Source organism: Acomys minous (assembly GCF_964271855.1).
Source record: "Acomys minous genome assembly, chromosome: 20".
NCBI classification, from domain to species: domain Eukaryota; kingdom Metazoa; phylum Chordata; class Mammalia; order Rodentia; family Muridae; genus Acomys; species Acomys minous.
In genome coordinates this window covers 9,313,973-9,337,505 of record NC_140502.1, presented here as the reverse complement: position 1 = coordinate 9,337,505, position 23,533 = coordinate 9,313,973, and the positions used below count along the sequence as shown (strand labels likewise).

At 42.5% G+C, this 23,533-nt stretch overlaps 2 protein-coding genes and 1 pseudogene across 3 annotated transcripts in view; 1 reads left to right on the top strand and 2 right to left on the bottom strand.

Moving 5' to 3' along the window:
- Positions 1-10,375, bottom strand: part of LOC311590897 (leukocyte immunoglobulin-like receptor subfamily A member 3) — a gene marked incomplete at its 3' end in the record, with an annotated part of 108,770 nt that extends 98,395 nt beyond the window's left edge. The window contains exons 1-3 of the mRNA XM_084770192.1: positions 10,217-10,375; positions 10,023-10,058; positions 9,554-9,841 (exon numbers count right to left, since the gene is read on the bottom strand). Of these exons, the coding sequence (XP_084626318.1) occupies positions 9,554-9,841; positions 10,023-10,058; positions 10,217-10,250 (358 nt within the window). The 5' untranslated portion in view covers positions 10,251-10,375. The remainder of the gene's footprint in view (positions 1-9,553; positions 9,842-10,022; positions 10,059-10,216) is intronic.
- Positions 1,838-9,167, bottom strand: LOC311590787 (leukocyte immunoglobulin-like receptor subfamily A member 3; the record flags this gene model as incomplete). The annotated part of the gene is made up of 8 exons (XM_084770047.1): positions 1,838-2,304; positions 4,592-4,900; positions 5,121-5,417; positions 5,625-5,927; positions 7,333-7,617; positions 8,109-8,399; positions 8,543-8,827; positions 9,110-9,167. The coding sequence occupies 8 exons, from the start codon at positions 9,165-9,167 to the stop codon at positions 2,075-2,077; spliced, it is 2,058 nt and encodes a 685-aa protein (XP_084626173.1). The 3' UTR covers positions 1,838-2,074.
- Positions 10,376-21,486: 11,111 nt separating the features above from the next.
- On the top strand, positions 21,487-21,924 carry LOC311590896 (large ribosomal subunit protein eL27-like; annotated as a pseudogene). The gene has a single exon. The product of its transcript is annotated as a large ribosomal subunit protein eL27-like (transcript).
- The last annotated feature ends 1,609 nt before the right edge of the window (positions 21,925-23,533 follow it).

Genomic DNA, 23,533 nt, shown 5'->3' with positions numbered 1-23,533 from the left:
CTGATTTTGGTGTTATCTGCTGGAGTCCATGCAAGAGGAATAGCAAAACAGCTTTAGAACTCATGACATGTATCCCACTGATTAGCACAAACACAATGGGTGTGCCTGGAAGAGGCAGAGCCCTGAGGGCTGCCTGTCCTGAGGATTTCGTGCTGTTGTGCAGCATCACATCTACTTGCTGCCTTAATGGTCATCACATCTGTCATGATCTATGAGTTGTATGAAAACTCTAAGGGGTTCCAGCCCCTCACTAGGAAGTATCATTAGCTATGACACTTAATTGTGATTGAGCTTTCTCAAGGATGGCGGCTGGAGGAGATTCATGATTCACCACCACCCTCAGAAAGAACCTAGAGATGTAAATTGTTGGAAATGTAAACCACACTTAAAGAGATTTTGGAGATGTAGACTGTTAGTACAGTTGTGTTAAGATGCTTTTGCTTTGCTAGTGGCTTTGATGTAGAAAATCTTAGCGAACAGCTCCACCCCCATTGCACCCCCACCACCACCCCTCCATTTTTATAACACTGAAATTAACGTGTGTCTGATAACCCTCTGCCCATCACAGTTCAGTTGGCAGCGGTTTTCCCAGCAGAACAGAAATTAATAGCACATCTTTCAGCTGAGGCATCTTAGAGCCAGTGTCCTTGTTATCACACTGTCCTGGAACTGCCTACACCGCAGCCAGCTTTAGCTAACTAGAATTACCTCCCAGGGAAGGCTGGTTCACTATCCTTCACTAAATCCACAGGGGACTTCCTACACAGCAAATGTTTTCCGAATGTGCACAAATGAAAGCAGCCAGCATCACCAACTTCTGTGGCTCCTCATTGTGCAGGATTCTTCACAGGCCTGAGGCCATTAGCGGTGTAAGGCTGGCAATGCAGCAGCCAGGTTCCTGGGGAGGGTTTTCTCTCCACGGTGTATGTGGACACTTTTTCTCCTGAACAACTTGCTATCTCCACAAAATTGATTCAACAAATACTTGGTTTTGACAATAGCATTGATCTGTTTAAAAACAATCAAAATAAAAGGGGTGTGTGTGTATGTGCAATAAAAAAAAGAAAATCTTAGCGAACAACTTGAGGTTCAGAAAGGCACACTCATAGCAACTGAGCTAGGGATTTTTTTGTGGCCAGAAATCAAAAATGGCAGCTGGGCTAGTACTGGTTGATATGCATTTCCAGCTAACGCTAGGCTAGTGATTAAACTTTGGTTAATTTCCTGTAACAATTTTTGCCTCAAGCTTCCTGATTGAATAAATGTGTACACTGAAGACTTAAGATAGACATGAGTGATTAGTTTTTATCTTAAAGTATAGATTTGTGACTTTTATACAATAACTTTAGAAGATAAATAATAAAATAATTGATCCCTGTAAAAAATGATGAAAAGTAATGATTCTGTGGCCATATCAACAGTACACTGCCAATGAGTTCTTCTAACCATGATGCATCAGTGCCAATCTATTCAGTTTTAAGAGAAATCACACAATGGACATATGTCAAAAACTGCTTCCACAAACAGATGTTGGGCATCATATAAATTAAGTCACTTATTTCTCAGTCTATGCTTCTATTTATGCTGGAAATTATTATAATTGAGCCAAGTATTTTGTTGAATGTAGAAAAAAATTGAAACTCCTAATGTAGGTGGTAGTGTAGTCATTTAAAATTATTTAAAAAATGTAACATGAAAGCCAGACAAAGTAGAATGTGTACAAAGATGAGAAGCCAACCCTGGTTGGTGCTGCAGGATGTTTCCCTATGTCATGAGATTAGAACAAATGACAGCAAAAGTCCACAGCAAGTTGTAAGACAATAGCTTTAATTTGGTGAGAAGGATACTCCCCACCCCCACCCCATGAAACCAGTCCTTTCACTTCCACTCAATTTACAGTGACTCCTGATATGTACCTGATGGCACTTCTCCAACTAGACCACTGCATTTTCCTAATAAACCACCCTGAATTCTCGTATTTATTTTCTGGTCCCTAGAACCACAAAAGATGCATTTTTGTCTCTCTGTTCATCTTACATCTCCATGTTGAATCTTTCTCCAGCTGTGACAATCTTTAAACACCAAAATTCCAAGGACCACAAGGACCAAGCCAGCCATCCCCATCCTGATAAGGTTCTCCACTGTGTGATGGTACTGTGTATCTGGAGCTGTGGTCAAAGAAAGCAGGGAAGATCAAAGTCACCCAAGGATAATTAGACATCAAAACATTTGGACCAGCTTTATGACTGAGTCCTGTCTGTGGTTTGGATCTGTTTTGTGATTCAGTGATGTCCTCATCAGACTCTAATAACAGAAGAGATGATACAAAATTGATACATAATTAGTACTTAATAATTCTAAGTGCGTCTTGGAGATCAACATCCTGTCTAATAAATACACATTAGGATATTTGCATAACTTCAAAATGATTTAGTACAAGCTCTTTCCCTGGAGTGCCATGATTCCTTCTGGTTTTCTTATTGGATTATTCACAAATATCACACTGTTTGAGTTTCAACTTGGGTCTAAGCTTCAAGTTTAAATAAACACTGAGAACGAATAATTGGTGAAGAAAATCATCTTTCATTTCTGTTCAAAACTAGAGAGACCTCTATGCTTGCTGTCCAGTCTGGGGAATGCAAACATGAAAGGTAATTCCCCTAGAAATGGATCTCCATGGAGTCATTAGGTGAAGATTTATTGTCAAGGAAGAAAGATTGCTCCTCAATGGCACTCAGAGACTATCTTCTCTGTATTCACCACATCTGGTTCCCATTGTCCCTTATCATCCATTCAGCATCTCATTAAATGACCATTAATAGTTTAAAACACCTGCTGTGAGAAGCCTGAGAGAAAGAGGAAATAGAAGGAGCCAGCGGGTCCTGGAAAACTACAGGCGAGTCCGGGCCCTGGGGTCCTCCCAAAACTATGGCAACAGCCAAGGAAAAAATAGGCAGTAAACCTCGAACCCCTACCCGGACTAGCCGATGGACATTCTCCACTGTTGAGTGGAGAAGGAGATCTAACTTTCACACAAACTCTGGTGCCCCATATTTGAACATGTCCCTTGGATGGAGATGCCTGGTGGCACTCAGAGGAAAGATAATAGGTCACCAAGGAGAGACTTGATACCGTATGAGCATATACAGGGTTAGCATTTTTTTACACATAGACATCCAGTTAGACCAGCACCATTTGTTGAAGATGCTATCCCTTTTCCATCGAATGGATTTAGCTTCTTTGTCAAAAATCAAACGACCATATGTGTGTGGATTCATATCTGGGTCTTCGAATCGATTCCACTGATCAACCAGCCTGTTGCTGTGCCAGTACCATGCTGGAAGATGCTCCAGCACACAACAAGAAAATTTGCTCAACCATGTTCATAGCAGCCTTATTCATAATAGCCAGAACATGGAAACAGCCTAAGTGTCCCTCAATAGAAGAATGGATAAAGAAACTGTGGTACATATACACTATGGAATACTATTCAGCTATTAAAAACAAGGAATTCCTGAAATTTGTGGATAAATGGATTGAGCTAGAAATGATCATAATGAGTGAGTTAACCCAGAAGCAGAAAGACTCAAATGGTATATATTCACTTATATCTGCATATTAGCCCAAGAGGCATGTCCCACGAAAGCCTTCACTTACCAGGAAACTGAGACAGAGGAGAGGACATTCTAGTGGGACTCTAGATGAGAGAATCATGGGAGGAAGGCAAAGTAGAAGGACCCAGAGGGTGCTAGAAGCCTACAAGAAGAACACTATGACAGGCAGATTTGGGCCCAGGGGTCCCGCACAAACTAAGGCACCAGCCAAGGACAATACAGGCGGTAAACCTTAAGCCCCTACCCAGATCTAGCCAATGGATAGAACACTCCCCACAATAGAGTGGAGAGTGGGATATGACTTTCTCACATACTCTGGTGCCTCACCTTTGACCATGTCCCCTGGACGGGGTGACCTGGTGTCAATCAGAGGAAGGACAGCAGTTACCAAGAAGAGACTTGATACCCTATGAGCATATAGAGGGGGAGGTCATCCCCCTCAGGAACAGTCATAGGGGAGGGGAATAAGGGGAAATTGGGAGGGAGGGAAGAATGGGAGGATTCAAGGGATGGGATAACCATTGAGATGTAACAAGAATAAATTAATAAAGGAGGAAAAATAAAAGGAGTGAAGACTCACATGCTCTGAGAATCTTCATTCACTCTGGGATGGAACAACCTCCCTAGACAGGAAAACCTACAACCTTTATTGGAATAAGCTCGAGAGACCTAGTGAACTGTGACAAATAAATTGAAGGGATGTTGTGTGGAATGCTACCCTAATTATCTCATCTCTTCCCAGTCTTATATCCACACTGAATCTCTAGACTCTTCCTGCTGCCTAACTTGAATCTTCTAGATTCCCATGAAAAGGTGGAGTGGCTATTAATTGAGAAACAGCAGCTTATTTATTAATATCTGAAAAGGAAACTTTTTTTCTTACTACTAGGTGAACTTACTCTTAGCCCAACCAAGAACTTCCTGGGTCAAGAATCCTGGGTGACATTCTGAGGACACAACAGTCTGGATCACCTTACCTGAGACTTTGATTTCCACAGGAACACTGGGATGTGACAACAGGTAAGGGAATGAGCTATTAGAACCGAAGCACACATAGGTACCCCCAAGGGCCGGGGTCACAGCTCTCAGAGAGAATTCTGCCTCACGTTGTGGATCTTGGAGTTTTGATATTTGAATCATGGAAGGATATGCAGCTGCAGCTCCTTCCTTGAACAGAAAGAAAGTGTCGCCTGGGGTTGGTGATTGACACAGCAGGGTCACATTCTCTCCTGAGGACACATTGGTGCCTGGATGCACTGAGAGAGTGGGTGTATCAGGAAGATGTCCTAGAGAGGAATAACATGAGTGAGGGGCTACGATCATTGTTCTGAGGCCTCTTTCAGAATCTGGTCTCTATATTTGCACAGACAATCTCGCATCCACTCCCTTGTTTCTAGATCTATTCCTCCTGAGATGCTCCTCATCATCTTGAAGATCAACCCCAGGCCTCCTCCCAGCTGAGCCTGTGCCTTGTTGACTCCCTAATGAATGAATCACTTTCCTCACCTTTGATCAGGATATCCAGAGGGTCACTGGGTGCTGACCACTCAGAGTCGAGGTTTTGTGCACCATGGCATCTGTACTGGCCACCAATGGAGAAATTCACAGACCCTAAGGGGAAGTTGACATGAAAACCTCCAGTCTGTGATCGATGAGTAGAGAGCTGGGGGAGGTCACTTCCACCATCTTTGGACAGAGCAAACCTGCTGTAACTGATCTCAGAAGAACACTGCAGGGTGAGGTTTTCTCCAGAGGCCAGGACAGTACCTTGCAGGCTCAGTAGGGAAGGCTTCCTTGACAGCCCTGAGACGACAGACAGGAAGATGGATCTGAGAGTACATGCCACCTCTCATCCTCCTCTGACAGTATCATTACTTCCCATACTCTGAGCCTTGGTAGGTAAGAGCTCTCATCAGCACCCCTCGTGTCCCACAATGCTCCTGACATTAGCAGGCTTATGATAAATTGTTTCAAGTATCAAAACACAGCTAAATAAAGAGAGTTCCTTACCTGAAACATGTATATCCAGATCATTACTGGCCACTGAAAACACATATGGAGTATTTGTATAGTATCCATAACAACTAAATGGCCCCTTCTTGGGGGATGGCACAGAGATATTAGGAAACAGAGCCTGGAACTGTCCTGCGAAGTTCAAATTTGCCTTTTTGGACCTGAGGAATTTCATATCTTTCCCAGTCAACTTAAACCCATCATATCCTTTTGATGAGACACACTGAAGGGTCACATTATCACTTGCGGTCACTACAGGCCTGGGCAGGGCTGACAGGGTAGGTTTTTCATGGTAGGCACCTAGGAGAGGAGAAGGCAGGCTGCTTTGAAACACTTCCCATGTTGTCTCCAGCAGATGATCTCTGGATGAATAACACTGGGAGAGTATTTCCCGAGGAAAAAGACAAGGATTGTTATTTTAGTGTCATTTCACCTGCCACCACTTGCTGAAAGGTATCTGTATACTCTCTCCACCCAAATGAGTTGGAAAAGTAATGATTATATTGCCATATATGTCGGTTTGTCAAAGAAGCAATGGAGAACTTTGTCTTACTGCTGTGGTCTATTGGAGTCTCTCTATCCCTCAGTTCTGGGCTTCACTCTTTTTTTTTGCAACATAAATCAAACTTTTATTTTATTTTTATTTTTTTTACAAACTAAATTTTATTTTATTTTTTTATTAATTTATTCTTGTTACATCTCAATGTTTATCCCATCCCTTTTATCCTCCCATTCTTCCCTCCTTCTCATTTTCCCCTCATCTCCCCTCCCCTGTTCCTGAGGGGGATTTCCTCCCCCTGTATATGCTCATAGGGTATCAAGTCTCTTCTCGGTAACCTGCTGTCCTTCCTCTGAGTCTGGGCTTCACTCTTTATGCATCACATACAAATGGGGTTCTAGAGACCCTTCACACTATATCATTACAGAGCTCCCTGTTACGATGAGAGAGCATGCATGACCCAAGATGGTGAGTTTCTGAAGGTTCCGAGCAAAGAAGAAAAATGCACATCTTTTAAAACAGTCACATAGAGCAGATCACATTTGCAAGTGACAGGTAGAGCTGTTTTACAATAGAAGAAGAACACATTTAAAATGACCTCTGGACTCATGAAGTACAATGTCATCATTCATCAATGCTTCTGCTCCTCAAGCATAGCTGTGTCATACATTCTATGACATTGGGTTCAGTAGCTCTGTGTCCAAGCACCCAACACACAGAAGGTCCTTACCTGGAATCTGGTGTCAGTTGTAATATCATTCAAAGTAAAGTATTAGGCTTTCTAACCTGAGAGCTAAAGCTCTAGGTGGTTACTGGGCAGTGACCAAAGGCATGAACTACTCAAGAAATAGCCATAGCATGTGAACCTCCAACTCCAGTTGGGAGTCACAAGGCTCAATGTGAACTCAGCACTGGATGAGCAATTGCATATATATATATATGCAAAACTGGAGCTCTTATCTTCTTCCATCATTAGAATGAAACTGTTATATGCCTGTTGTGAGATACACAGAAGGGTCACATCCCCTCCTGAGATGACAGTATGACTTTACAGGTGTAAACTCCTAGGAGAGAAGAGGAACCCTATTATGTGAAATCATACAGTAAACCATTTCCCAGTTCTTCTAGGATTAGAGAAGAAGAAACTACTGTGAACACACTACTTTCCACAAAGTAGATCCAAAGGTTGAGAGAGTGTCCTCTCACCTGTCACCACCAGCTCCAGCGTGTCACTGTGATTTGACCACCCAGCAGAATTGTAACAGTAACAGCGATATCGCCCTGCATTATCCTTTTCCATGGATGCTATGGAGAACTTGACCTTGTTACGACGTTGCTTTGGAATTTGTCTATACCAGGGTGCAGGGCTTCCTTCTTTATACAGGAAATATATTTGGGTGTCCATGGTCCCGTTACACGAAATGGTCAAATGATCCCCTGAGGCAATCACAGAATTTGGCTTTGCCCACAAGGTAGGTTTCTTGAGGGTACCTACAAGGAATTAGGAGAAGTAGTGGGGCTATGAACAGTTCTAAAGTAAAGACAAAACTTATTGCTGACAGGCCACCAGGATGAGACTAGATAGGCTGTGATCACATGGTGGGGAAGGAGGTCCCCTTCTGTCAAAGACATAGGGAAGGGAAATAGGGTGAGAGAGGGAGGGGGAAGAACAGGAGGATACAAGTGAGGGGATAACAATGGGAAAGTAATCCAAATAAATTAATTGAATACAAGTAACAATCACTGCTATGAAATTTACCCCTGAATATCAATTGAAGCAGTAAGGCCATGGGTAAGTCAATAACTCTCTTGACATTCCCAAGTTAGATTATCACTATCCCTTGCCCTCCACTACTGAACAGTGAGTCCTACAATCAAGGGTCTCAGTATTACTGAGAGCTCAGCTTCAAAGCACACCAGTCTCTTCACTGAGCATTTGTGTCAGGAGCAGTGTGACTCAGAAGAGTCTCAGGCTTCCTTACCTGAGACCAGGAGCTGCAGGGGGTCACTGGCTTTTGACCACACATGAGGATTAGTTGTGAAATAGCCAAAGCATCTAAACGTCCACATTTCTGTAGAGGTTATTGGACCCACTTGGAACCTGGCCAGATTCACCCCAGAGTATTCATATTTGGAACTGTAGATTTTCTGATCATCCTTCCTTAAAATGAACCAGTCAAATTTCTGATCTGAGGCACATGAGATGAACACAGTCTCTCCTATCTTTACAACAGGGTTTTCCAGGGGCAAGAGGGTGGGTTTTTTATAGAGTCCTAGGAAAGATACATATGGAATAATAAATGAGCTTATGCAGAACACATTGTCCCCCATGGATAGGCTGTGGTATGTGATTGTGTTAGACAAGTGTTTACTGGAGCATATCATCTGGATCTAAGACCCCTTAGAGCACTCTTACCTGTAACCACCAGCTCCAGGGGGCTACTTCGTTCTGACCACCCAGCAGAGGTGTAAGAGTAGCATTGATATCGCCCTGCATTCTTTTGCGTCACAGATGAGATGGTGAAATTTGCCTTATTGTTGTGTCCCTTTTGGCTCTGTGCGTACCAGGATTCTTGGCTTTCCTCTCTATATATAACATATATTTGGGTTTCATTGGTCCCCTCACAACAGATGGTCACAGGGCTCCCGGATATCACCACAGGACCTGGATGAGCACGGATGGTGGGCTTGGGGAGGGTTCCTGCAGGGATGTAGAAAAACAGGAGGAATGTGTTAGGACAGTGGCTCAAAGAAGGTCACACTTGCAAAGGACACTTAAGCTGAACTACAAAAGCAAAGGGACACATAAAGACACTACTTTCACCTGGAACTTGGCTTCCACTGTTAATACCAAGCCTTGTTTCAGCATTTCAGGTCCAACTGTACCACACATTCTGTGACACTGGTTTAAGAAGCACTAAGTCTCAATCACCCACCACACAACAGGTCCTGTGTCACCAGGGAGAGGATAGATCTTCCTTACCTGAAACCGAGAGCTGTAGGTGGTTGCTGGGCTTTGACCACAGCTGGGGGTGGCTCATATTATAGCCATAGCATATGAAACTCCATCTCTCATTGGTGGTCACAGGACCCACTTTGAATATGGCCTGGAATATCCCAGTGGTTGTATTTTGTGAGGGCACAGTTGTGGAGACCTTCCAAGTTCCCTTCATTAGAATCAACTTTTCATATGCCTCTTGTGAGTCATACTGAAGGGTCACATATCCTCCAATGCTCACGGCAAGGCTGGGAAGGGCTGAAAGGGTGATGTTACCAGGGAGATATTTTAAGAGAGGAGAGGAAGCCCTTTCAGTGGACTCACATGGGAAGCATTATTTTCCTCTTCTGACATTTGAGAAATAAGCCCCCAAGTGAACATATTCCTTTACTCGTGGCAGATCCTGGGGTTGGGGGAGGGTCTTCTCACCTGTCACCACTAGCTCCAGGATTTCACTGTTTTGTTCTGACATGTCAGTAGGGTTTTTACAGGAACACCAATATTGACCTGCATGGATCCATACAACTGAAGAGATAGAGAAATTGGCTTGCTTCTTGGTTTCAGGAAGGGTTGTTAGTAGCAGGTTATCTGGAATTCGTTCTTTGTAGAGATAGTACTTCTTAACATGTAATGGCCCTTCACAGAAGATTGTCACCTGGCTCCCAATAGCTACCACACTGCTTGGCACCACCCTGATTGTGGGTTTGGAGAGTTCTCCTGCAAGAAAATCGGCAGCTGGGTCCAAGGACTTCTCCTCAGATGCCAGCTCTCAGACCCAGTATGTTTCAGGCATCCCAAGAGTCAGTGCATACCTGCTGTTCTCCATCTCTGCTACTCACGAGTGACATGTAGTCCCCACAAAAGATGTCCAATCTCAGACAGCTAAGCAAACACTCACCTGAAAGTGCAGGGTTCCCGGAGACCAGGCTCAGTCCTGCAAGAGAGTTACCTCTAAGTGTTCGCTCTGAATCCGAGCCGACCCTGCAATTGCAGATGATTTCTGAGCTGTTGAGACATTGATGGACGATGGCATGGCTTTAAGGTTCATTCCCTCTCAGACCAGAATTCACCCTCTTAATCTTCACATCTCACCAAGACACAGCAGGGCAGTGAGAGTGGGAGTCATGGCGTCTTCCAGTTGCCAGAGATGGCAGATATTTTGTCTTCTTGTTGTAACAACCCACACAAAGTGTATGTCCTATTCAGGCTCATTTCTTCTTTGTGTCATGAGGACGTCATCTTATCAGGCTCTGAGGAAGAGGAACTAATCTTGTGGGGTGGATGGCTGCTGTTTCCCCAGTTCTGTGCTGGGTTGGCCTGCAGATTATGTGGCTTCTGTATATTGGTTTTTCTTTATTTTTGGTTTTGTTTCTGACAGAACATCTTGAATATTATTCAGGTCTCAAATTCCTCATTCTATTTCCTCAGCTCTCTATGTGTGGGCATTACAAACACACTCATATTGGGCTTTGGTCTCTTGATGCATATCATCACCACTTTACCGATCTCCATCTGCCTGAATGGTCCCAATCACCGGAAACTAGGACTAGACACAAAGAGAAACCTGTCATCTTCCTGGTCCAGCACATTCAGATGAGGAGGCTTAGAGCTGGTGGCACTTTTTCTATCGAAGCTTCTTCTTGGCTTTACTTATTCAAACAGAACAAACTAATGGCCAGTTGGCTACCAGGCCCTTGAAATGATTTGGGGATGGTATGGAAACTTTTCCTGGGGATATATGAACAATGCCCACTCATTAATGGTGAGACACCACACAAGGCTCCACACAAATCCAGCTGGTGAACTAATGGTCTCTGTTAGGGTCCATTACAAATGTGTGACCCTCTCTGCATATCTATTCAATATAGTAATTGAAGTTTTAACTAGAGAAATAAGACAACTAAAAGAGATCAAAGGGATATAAATTGAGAGGGAAGAAGTCAAATATTGCTATTGGAAGATGATATGATATTATACATAAGTGAACTGAAGTTTCTACCAGAGATCCTACAGCTGATAAAAACCTTCAGCAAAGTAACTGTATACTAAATTAACTCAATATATCAGTACTTCTCCTCTATATAAATGATAAACAGGCTGAAGTATAAACTCCCAAAAATCACCCTTCACAGTAGCCATAAAATATAAAATATCTTAGTTTAATTCTATCCAATTAAGTGAAAGACCTACATGATATGAACTTTAAGTGTCTGGAGAAAGAAACTGAAGAATTTATCAGAAGATGGGAAGATGTCCCTTGCTCGTGGATCACTACGATTCACATACTAAAAATGACCATCTTACCAAAAGCAATTTACAGATTCAATGCAGTTCCTAGCAGAATTCCAAAAAATTCTTTACAAATCTGGAAAGAACAACACTCATCCTGTACAGTAAAAGAATGTCTGGAGGTATCTATATCCCTCCCTCATCTCAAGGTGTAGTACAGAGTAATAGTAATTAAAAAATACATATTTTGGAAAAAATGAGAAATTTAGCCAATGGAATCATTTTGAAAACCAAGAAGTAAATCCATACACCGATGCACACTTGCATTTCAACAAAGGAACCAAAACATTACAACAGAACAACAACAACAAAAGAATCATCAACAAATGTTGATGTTCTAAATGTATGTTTGCAAGTAAAAGAATGCAACTATATCCTTACCAATCACCCTGCACAAAACTAAGTCTAAATAGATCAAAGACCTCATGATAAAAGTAGAAATACTAAATTTGATAAATGAAATAGTAGAGAATATCCTTGAATGCACTGGCAGAGGACACAAATTCCAGAACAGAACACCAGCAGCTCAGGCACTAAGGGCAACAAGCAATAAATGAGACAGCGTGAAACAGAAAAGGTTCAGTAAGGCAAGAGACACCATCAAAAAGAAAAACTGCCAGCCCACGGAATTGGAAAAGATCTTCACCAACCCTGCATCTGATAGAGGGCTTATATCCAAAATGTATAAAGCACTCAAAAATTACACAACAACAAATGAAATAACCCAATTGAAATGGGGTACAGACCTAAATTAGAGAATTCTTGACAGAGGGACACCTAATGGCCAAGAAGCACTTAAAAAGTTGACCAACATCTTTAGTCATCAAGAAAATACAAATGAAAACCTCTGAAATTCCGTCTTACACATGTCAGAATGGCTAAGATCGAAAAACTCAAACAATGGCTCTTGTTGGTGAAGATGTGAGGCAAGAATATTCCTCTATAACTGGTGAGAGTGAAAACTTGTACTCAAACTTTGGATATCCCTTTGGCAGTTTCTCAGAAAATTTATAAAAGTTCTACCTCAAGATACAGCAACACCGCTCCGGGGCATGTTCCTAAAATATGCTCCACCATAGCACAAGGACGCTTACTCAACAATATTCACAGCAGCTTTATTTATAATGACAGAAACTAGGAACAACTTAGATGTTTCTAAAGCAATAAATGGATAAAAGAGACTGTGGTACATTTACACAATGGAACACACCTCAGCTAATAGTAACAATAACACCATAAAATGTGCAGGAAAATGCATAGACCAAGATAGACCATACTGAGTGAAGTAACCAAGACACAGAAATATAAAGATGGTACGATGGTATGTACTCACTTATAAGTCAATAGTAGCCAAAAACCACAAGATAATCATGTTATAATCCACAGATCCAAACAAGCTAAGTAACAAGTAGGGGACAAGGAAGGACCATTAAATCACTTTGAGAAGGGGAAGCAAAACAGACACCTGGGATGGATGGTGGGAGGACACTGGATGAGTAAGGGGAGTGGGAGGGGAACAGAAGGAATCATGCATGGGGAGGATCATGGGAGAGAGAACAGGAAGCTATTGTGCGGAGATGTATGTCTGGGACAAAAGCTAGAAATCAAGGACAATTAAAACTCTCTGGAGTCTGTGAGAGCCACTTTAAGTAAGACTTGTAGCAATAGGGGATACAGAACATGAACCAGTCACGTCTGTCTCTTAACCAGGAAGGGCGTCCAGAGATGGGGATAACAAACCAGACACAAAACTCTCGAACCACAATTTTCCTGTCTATAAGGGGTGCAGGGATAAAATGGGGACAGAAAGTCATGAATTGGCCAACCAAGGACAGGCCCATCCTGAATCCATGCCATGAGAGAGAGCTCACCCCTGACACTATTAAAATTACTCTGCTATACTCGAAGACAGGAGACTAGCAGAACTGTCATCTGAATGGGTTCATCCAGCAGCTGATGAAAACTAAGAAAGTGGCCCAAGTCCTAAGAGTAGCTGGAACTCAGGATATCTTCTAGAGGAGATGGGGGAAGGATTGAAAAGGCCAGAGAAGTTGAGGGCAGCACAAGAAAAACCTACAGAATCAACTAACCTGGGCCCATAGAATCTTACAGAAATGGAAACACCAACCAGAGAGCATGAGTGCCACGGACCCAGGTACCCTACACATGTGTAGCACATGTAAAACTTGGTCCTCCACTGGGACCGAAAACAGCAGAACCAGGGTCTGAAATTGACTCTATTGTTGACCTTTGGATCCCTATTCCATAACTGGGATGCCTGTCTATCCTCAATACACCAAGATGTGTCCAGTCCTATTACAATTTGATTTGTCAAAGTAGGTTTATATTCATGGGAAGTCTCCTATTCTCTGGATAGGAAGGAGGAGGGCATAGGGTAGGATGAGGGAATGAGAAGAGAGAAGGGATGAGAAGCTCCAAAGAGGAAGTAAATATTAATTAAAAATTAATTTAAAAGAAATTAATTAATTAATTAATTAAAAAAGAAAATAAGAAATTTATGGTCAACTGTTTTGGGTCTTACTATGTAAGTCCCGGTGTCCTGGGACTCACTATGTAAACCTGGGTATGTGGGAATAACAGAGATTCACCAACAAGCAATGGACTGCCAAGTGTTGACATAAGAGCGTGTCCCACAATGGAAAGCAGTGTTGCTAACTTTTCGGTGGTTTGCCATCAGCCCATTTTCATGATAGTTATGAGTTTGGGAGTGCTTATGACCTTGAAGTACACAGGATCTATTAAATTTCTGACCTTTTTACAGTCTACTTGAGGTACAAGTGGTTTTCAGTCATATAAACATAACAGTTAAAGGACCCCTCTCTAGTCTCATGAAATACACATTGTTCACACATTAAGGGAACACAGTAAATGTCACCAAAATTATGAGGTAAAAAAACCAGAAATGTAAGTTGAAGTTCCAAAGTGCAGAAGGTTCCGTGTTGATCTGCTTAAATTAGCTGACATTTTTGGAATATGGAAATCCAACCAAGACAACCCCATCTGCCCATCCTCTGGAGAGGATGCTGTTTGCTGTGTGACCAAATGCTAGAGGAGCTAGAAGGAAATACCAAGGTACAGAAAGGGGAAAAATGCATTATGGGCATTGAATTAGGTACCAATGTATTCTAGTCAGAATTCATCAGTTGTTGCAGGATATTTGTTCACATAGTGAACTCCATAATTATGAACTGCAAAAAAAAAATCTGTTTCTAATTGTGGTACGACTCAGCCTTGGACCCTAAGGGCTTTTTGTTTTCTGTAAACAAGTAATTGTGGTATGGGTCAGCCCTACATCACACCTTTAATCCAACAGCTAAATAAATTCTACCACAGGTCAAGCAGCAGAGTAAGGAACTAGCCTGAAGGAAAAGAACGTAAGTCAACAGAAAAGACGGACATTGAATTGCAAGGCATTTAAGACAGCATGGAGGAGAAAGGGAACTTTTTTCTTGAACTTCAGCTGGGTAGGACGGTCAATTGTGGGCACTCTCTGCCTCTCTGAGGTATGAGGCATTCATGCCAGCATCTAGCTCCTGAATCTTCATTGGTAAAATCAACATTCTGAGATTTGGGTTTTTAAAACACACCTATCTCTGTAACTGGGAGCTAGAGTAGTCATGTAGGAGGGTGATGCTCATATTTATGTGAGGATCTTCTTTATGTGTGACTTTAAACATCCCTTCAAAGGCACTTCCACACTTGGAAGTCCAGGTCCCAGCAGATTGACATTATCAGCCAAGCCTGGGGTATGAAATCCTTCCTTGTGATATCTGAACAAACACTTCTTCATGCCAGATAAGGAACTGGTGATAGACCTAAGTGAGGATAAGAAAAGTCCAACGTGGTGAGCCTGAAAGTTTTAGAAAATTATTTATAGATATGTGGGTGAGTATATTTGTTTACAAGAACAAAAATTACCCAGTGATAGGTGAGTCATCTAATTCAACCACAGAATGGGAGACAGCTCACAAAACCTGAGAACCTGGCATGCCCTTAGAAACCTGGAGGTCACACAACAGCATCAAGTGTATCCTTTCTAGGCAGCCCAGTTGCCAGGAGACAACAACAGGAACATCTCAGGACAGAATAGTTTGAAATTACTGTCTTAAGCCATAGTGGGGAAACAAGATCTAAAGAGGACCACCCTGTTTCTTAATTGGCAAAGGAGTGGACAAGACCATTACAAGACAGAAGTTCCCAGGAGAGGGGGCTTAGGGGAAATGTTCCCAAGACCAGATGACCCACTGAGGGTTTGCTCACTCCCCTCCTCGCCTGTGCTCTGCTTTCATTACTTCTTATTTTTGTTCCTCTGACTTCCTCATTCCTAGACAAGGCAGCCCCTCCTCTTCAACACTCGGCATCTGAACCTCAGTATTTCCTCCTCCTCACTCCTTCTCTCCTGACCACAGCTCTTTAGCTGACACTGCAGCTTCTGCCTTAATGTTCAAGTCCCTCATGCACACCGGAGGAATATAAGGAGCTTCCCCATCATACAGAAGGGTAATATTTACCAATGTTCAACATCAACCATGTCACAATCTCCATGTTCCCTCCCTTGGTCTAATATAGTGTTAATGTATTTTCTCTCAGGATGACTATGGGAATCCAACAGTCTGGTGATGTTGAAAAAACTTTAAATCTTGCTCAAACCCTTACAGTAAAAAGCAGTCCACAGAGTGGGTTTACAAAAAAAAACTAGAGTTCAATCTAAAACTGGATAGAAATCTGCTATTTTATAATCTAATTAAAAACGGAATTTAAAAGATCTTGTAATAGAGGCATCTTGAATAGGTGGAGAATGCTCAGCATCAACAAGTTATTAAAAGGAAGTTTCAGAGCCATGTAAGGGACAGTTCCCTGACTAGTCACTCACTGAGGCCCTACAAATACCACCACAACAATCATTTTTGGTAGCCCATCACATAAGTACCCTTTTCTGAAATTAACACATAGATTGGTTATAAAATATGGAGTGATCAAACTGAACCTGAGATGGACATTTCCTCCTATTAAATGCTACCTATCTGTGTGTGATGGTACATGCCTTTAATCTCAGTACTAATGAACCAGAGACAGGTAGATCTCTGAGAGACTGTGGCCAGTATGTTCTACAAAGTGAGTTCCAGGACAGCCAGGGCTATGACACAGGGAAACCCTATCTTGGAAAAAAACCAACAACAACTTTGTAAAAACTTCATAACCTGGAATATGTTGTGTAGATTGTGAGTGGAGCAATCTCATCTATGGTCCTACCTAACCCTATGCCTTATAGTATGTGCCTGCAAGGCATGCTCTACCTATTGTATGATAGTATCATGACCTTTAAGGTAATAGGTAACTGCTTTCTTACAGAGTAAGAGGTGGGTTTTACAGGAGAGCATCCATGCATGAAAATATACACTGGGGGCAGTGGCATGGGGCCACGGTTTTTGAAAGATGAGGTCCTTGATGCATTCCGATGAGGAGGATTGTGTTCCAGAGCTACACAGAAATGTTTACCCCTGCCCCAAGAGCAATCTGATCCAGAGGAAATACTTAGCACACTATATTAGAAGTACCCAAGCTTAGATCATCCAAGATGCTGTCAATCACACATTGACTCTGATCTGAGGAACAGCAGTGACCACACAGCCACCAAAGGACCATCATGAGAGCACCAAACAATAGTGCTGATGTTTCTCAGAGAGAAGGAAATCCTGTCATATGGAATGTCCATGCCCTCCTGCCACAGGACCATGGGACCATGTTCCACTGATCTCCCAGGGACACCAGGATGCCACCACTGCTTTTCCGGTTGTGGCCTGATTCAGTGCAGGCCAAGGAGATTGTGTTTGATGATGGGGTGCTGTTCGAGTCAAGCCCGAGTGAGGACTGCATTGCCCACACCACAAGCCCCATGGATGTTCTCCCATGGGGCCAGAGCCATGCTTAGTGCCAGGAGCTGGATCATGCACAGGTGGAAACTAGGGGCAGCACCAAAGCAGGGGTCTATGGTGGATGAGGCATGTGATGGAACCAGAGACTCAGAAGGCGTGAGTGAACAAAGCCACAAGTCCCTGGGACAAGAAGCTGATCTGGGCCAACATCAGTGATTTCTGAAAGCAACCCAAAGAAGAACATCTGCTTAATGGCCAACAAATCCCAGTACCAACGGGAGTAGGAGGCCATTTAGGCCTTGAAGGCCAGCAACAATCTGGTGAATGGAATGGGAGCAGGAGAGTTGGCCCTGTGGACACAGAAGTAGGAGAACTGACCTTGAGTACACAAGAACAGGAGAGCTGGCCTTAAGGAAATGGGAGAAGGTGATCCAGCCCTAGATACATGGGACCTGGAGAGCTGGCCCTGCTCTGAGGACACAGAACTGGAAGAGTGAGCCCTGCCCTGAGAATGTGGGAGCGGGAGATCCAGCCTTGCCATGATGACTTGGGAGCTGGTGAGCGGCCCCTGCCCTGATGACTTGGGAGTGGGAGAGTGGGCCCTGCCCTGAGGACAAGGGAGCAGGTGAGCCAGGCCCTTCCCTGGGGACCTGAGAGCTGGAGAGTGGACCCTGCCCTGAGCACATAGGAACAGGTGAGCCAGCCATGCCCTGAGAACATGGGAACAAGAGAGGAGGCCCTAACCTGAGGACATGGGAACAGACCTTGATCCAGGGCTTTCAGTAGACCTCACCCCAACTTCTACCCCATGTATGACCTGCTGGAACACATAAAAGGCAAGCCAATTCAAAGATTAAGAATCTCCTTGCCAGAGGGCAACAACAGGATATCTGACAGCAGTCCAAGTGAGGATCCAGTAACCCTAATGTAGACCTCAAACCAGACCCATGACAAAGTAACGATGAACATTTAAAAGTAAATATATGTGGACAAAATACTATCCTTCATGATATACTACAACTTTTGTGACAAGATATTTTTGTTTGTCTGTTTGTTTAATTTACTGAAGGGAGGAGAGGGATTTTGGTGCATGATGTGTAAATCATAGAGAATTTTAAAAATTAAATTTTTAAAAAAAAAAAAAAACCCACAAATTGCATCATGCCACAGAACACTGCTCTGCAGAGAAAAATTAACTATGGCTCGATCTCAAGAGTGTATGTGGAAGAAACCACCCAATTAAAAAAATCACACACTTTGTCTCCTTTCATAAAATGTCTCAAAGTACAAAATTATAGAGAGAGAACAGATGAGAGATGTCAGGTTCTCTCAGGAATGAACAATGGGACTATTGGAGCCTGCATTAGAGCCTCCAAATACTTCACTTTGTAAGTTGATGGTGTCAGGCACTTAAATATAGTGACAGGAAGTTGATTGATATGGCAAGGCTGGGTGAGAGCTGCTTGTTTCTGAGGCTTCCCAGAAGCCTATTTGCATTTTAAAAAATAAAACTGAAATATAAAAGTCTGATATCCCATGAGTTTTATGAAAATGGAGTCTCAAGAATTAAAAAAAAATTTTAAAGAAGAAGTTACCCTGGCTTTAGTCACATCTTCTATTCTGTTCGCCATATTTCCAATCCACAAACCCTTTCTATTACAGTAATTCATTTTTTTGTAATGATGGGCATCAGAATAAATTGTGATAAGATGAAACAGAGCAAGTAATTTGTTCTTCACTGCCTGCCCCGCAGCAGGATGAATGGTCCATCCTATGGATGACATATTTTTTAAAAATCAGACTGAGGCATCTGCATTAATATGTGATAGTTGTTTAATTTGGCATCCCACTATTGCATGCTAAGATTTGTATGAGGGAGTCATGAAGAGACAGGTAAGAAAAATGCTAAGTTCAAATCCTTGTGGTGCAGCCCGACTTTTCACAGCCTACAAACACCAGATACACACAGTCCACAGGCTCCCTGTCAAAAAATAAGTCACATATAACCAGCTCAAGGGACAGAGAACTGTACTCTTGAAACCTCAGCATTACGGCCACCTAAACAAGACTGCACACAGACAGCGCCATGTCATATGTCAGTATACATAAAGGAGCACTTATTAGGCCTCACCCCTAGATAAAGAGCTATGTGCAATTAATGTCTACTGATAATTATCTTCCACAAGGTCAGTCCCTGATAGTCTACTCACTCTCAAGTGGTCACCCCTGAACATGTATAAACATAAGCAATAGTAAGGACTCAACAGGTCTACACACACACACACACACACACACACACACACACACACACACACACACACACTGCGGCAATAATAACATAATAATAAGTAAAACATTGATAATTTGAAATGGAATGCATGGGAGGAGGTGGAGTGTGGAGAGCCATAGATAGCAGCGCCCCCTGCTGCTTCAACGGCGCAATGCGCCCCTTCTGCGCATGCGCAGTGAGAAAGCCCTTCTGCGCATGCACAGTGAGAAAACCGTTTGTGCGTGCGCAGTGAGCAAGCCCCTTACCTGCATGTCTGAAGGCATGACGTAAGGTGGCGTGATTCTGACAAGGCATGGTTTGTGGTGTGATCCAAATGCACCAACCAGGAGTGACGACGTGGCAGTTTCTGATAGGACAGGCACACTATAAAAGGGTCTGTGGGAGCTTTTCCCGGAGTCACTCCAGGATCCTGATTAAAAACTGCTACAAGAAGAATGCCCGGTGTTGGTGTCTTTCCTGCTGGACAGGAGCGGCATCGGCAGTGGAGTAGGGAGAGAGTGGTGTGGAAATGATGGAAACTTGGTGCTCATATATGAAGTTCTCAAAGAGTAAAATGAAATAAGTCTCTTTTAAAATGACAGAAATGTTGAGGTCTTTAATCCACTTGGATTTGAGAAGCAGAAAGACTTAAATGATATATACTCACTTATATCTGCATATTAGCCCAAGGGGCATGTCCCACGAAAGCCTTCACTTGCCAGGAAACTGAGACAGAGGGGAGGACATTCTAGTGGGACTCTAGATGAGAGAAGCATGGGAGAAAGGCAAATTAGAAGGATCCAGAGGGTCCTAGAAGCCTACAAGTAGAACATTATGATAGGCAGATTTGGGCACAGGGGTCCCGCTCAAACTAAGGCACCAGCCAAGGACAGTACAGGCGGTAAACCTTAAACCCTTACCCAGATCTAGACAATGGACAGAACACTCTCCACAGTAGAGTGGAGAGTGGGATATTACTTTCTCACATACTCTGCTGCTTCACCTTTGACCATGTCCCCTGGAAGGGGAGAACTGGTGACACTCAGAGGAAGGACAGCAGGTTACCAAGAAGAGACTTGATACCCTATGATCATATAGAGGGGGAGGTAATCCCCCTCAGGAACAGTCATAGAGGAGGGGAATAAGGGGAAATGGGAGGGAGGGAAGAATGGGAGGATACAAGGGATGGGATAACCATTGACATGTAATAAGAATAAATTAATAAAGGAGACTTAAAAATCGTTAAAAAAATTGACAGAAATGTGTGTGTAAACCTGAAAAACAGAAAATATGCACAGGGTCAGAAATCCACTACTAAAGTCACTACAGGACTTAAAGGGTAATCTACTACTCTTATTTTGCTAAATTGAAAGATGTCAACATTCCTTCTAGTTACGTTTCTATGAATGGATTAGTTCTGGTCTCGGTGTAAGTCATATATTTTTCTAATGCAATTTTTAATAGTTATTTGGTGGTGCAGACTCATAATTTGTCAAAGTATGGGGAATAAGTGACTGTTGGGTGCTGAGACCTAAAAAAGACAGCTATTTCACCCTCTCCATGGCTCCAGGAATATGAAAGAAGAGAAATATGGGATCAAGAGAAGTGCTGTGAAATACATCCTCCTGGACATAGTAATATCTTGTTCTAAGGAATTCATAGCAAGTGTTGCTACCTGCACAGGACTGTCATAAACCTTGGTTGTCAACAGTAAACATTGTTAAAGGAGGTGTTCATGAGGCCTATATCAGTTAGTTTTTCTATTACTATGATAAAATACTGTGGCAAAGACAACTTAAAGGAGGAAAGGCTTTTACAGCTCACAGTTCTAGGATACAGTTTTTCATGGTGTAAGAAACCAGTACCCTTCTTTCCTTTCTGCTGGATGCCGGCTGTTTGCTGTCAAAATGGGCAAGTTCATGAAACCTGGGAAAGTGGTGCTGGTCCTGGATGGATGCTACTCTGGATGCAACCGTCATCATGAAGAACATCAGTGATGGCACCACAGACTGCCTTTACAACCATGCCCTGCTGGCTGGAATTGACTGCTACCCCTGAAAAGTGACAGCTGCCATGGGCAAGAAGAAAATTGCCAAGAGGTCAAAGATCAAGTCCTTTGTGAAAGTTTATAACTACAATCGCCTCATGCCCACCAGGTACTCTGTGGATATCCCCTTGGACGAGACTGTTGTCAACAAGGAAGTCTTTAGAGACCCAGCCCAGATGGCAAGGCCAGGTGGGAGGCCAAGGTCAAGTTTGAGGAACAATACAAGACAGGGAAGAACAAATGGTTTTTCCAGAAGGCTTCGCTTTTAGGTGTATTTTCATTTCCATCATTAAAATAAAAAAAGAAAAGAAAAGAAATCAATACCACAGAATCTTGAAGCAGCCTGTCACCTTATTTCCACACATGTGAAGCAGACAACGATGGATGTATACATGTTGACGATCCATTAATTTTCTTCATTTTATGTACACCACTTCCCCCTTGTATAAAAAAAATAAGCAAGACTTGCCACATCAATCAATTTAATCTAGATAACGCCCAGAAACAAGTGTAGTGGCTCATGGACCATGAACAGCTGGTGAATGGCAGGCAACATTCTCCATACCACTGTCCTAGCCTGAGCATCCTAATTCAGAGACACAATCTTTTTCTTCACTAAGTCCAATTCCCTGTGTCCTCAGAGCCCCAAGTCAGCACTTCGTTTTTCACCCATTTAACAAGAAATGGGTTTTATTAGGCTGGAGTGTTCCCACTTGATATTAATGAAACAGCTAGAAAATATAAGTGAAAGCTCTCCTCCTCATGGATCTCAACTAATACAAGAATCAACTCAGGATAAAACAAGCTATATTACGAGAATGCATAGATATATCTGAGTTTCATGGTATACAGCCTCCAGGTAGACAACCAGGCAAGAAGGGAAAAGGTTTCCACCTGCTATGATCACTGCCTTTTTTTACCCCAGAATGGAACTGGCTGACCATAGCAGAGAGGGAGAGGCTGGAACTTCAAGTTATCCATGGACAGGACTATACACACCAATTAGAAAATATCACAGGCCAGATCTTACTTAATAAAATGATATTTTAAAACCAGGTCAATAGTGTCCAATGAGATAATTTCTTTGAATATCTAAGCAGGTTTTTATATATTAGTAGCTACATTGCAATAAGTATAATAAATACCTGATAAATTGGGTGCGCATCATTTAGATTGAATTTGTTTTTCATTCTGAAATTTGGCTTTCACTCACAATTTTAATTGTTTTGAGCCAATTTTTTTGCAAGGAAAGAATCCATAGTAACAACAAAACAACAACAAAGCAGAGGCTTATAATGCACCATGAGGAATGTGGTGATTTATAATAAAGAAAATATTATAATAGGAATTATAGTGGGAATGAAGACAAACAGAACATGCCCAGCAGCGAAGACCAAAACCTCACTGATGGAATGACATGTTCCCCAACACCATAGATTGACAAGAGAAGGAGGGGAAATCTACAAAAGTGCACATCAAGGTAAGATTCTTAATGTATTGATGAAGAGCTCACCCCTAACCTTTTGTTGTTTCCCTGTGCCTGAAACACATTTTCTTCCTGGAACTTTTCTCACAATTGATTTCCAACATTAAGCACTGGATTTCTTGCAAAAACAAAACAAAATGCTTGACATCCTCAAAATTATTTCCCAGGCTTGGTGACCATGCAAGGACTACTGCTGTCTCTCCTTTACACTGCATTCAAGATCCTTCTCTGGCTGCAGCAAGCCTCACGAAGCAAAATCCCAAGAACTGTGGGGATCAAGCCAGACATGCCAATTAGGATAAGGTTGTCCATTGTGTGATCCTGGGTTTGTGATTGTGGAAATGGTGGAAAAAGAAGTCAGGGTCGGTCGACCAAAACCACTATAATACAACTGGAGTTTCACTCTGAGAAGTTCACTGCT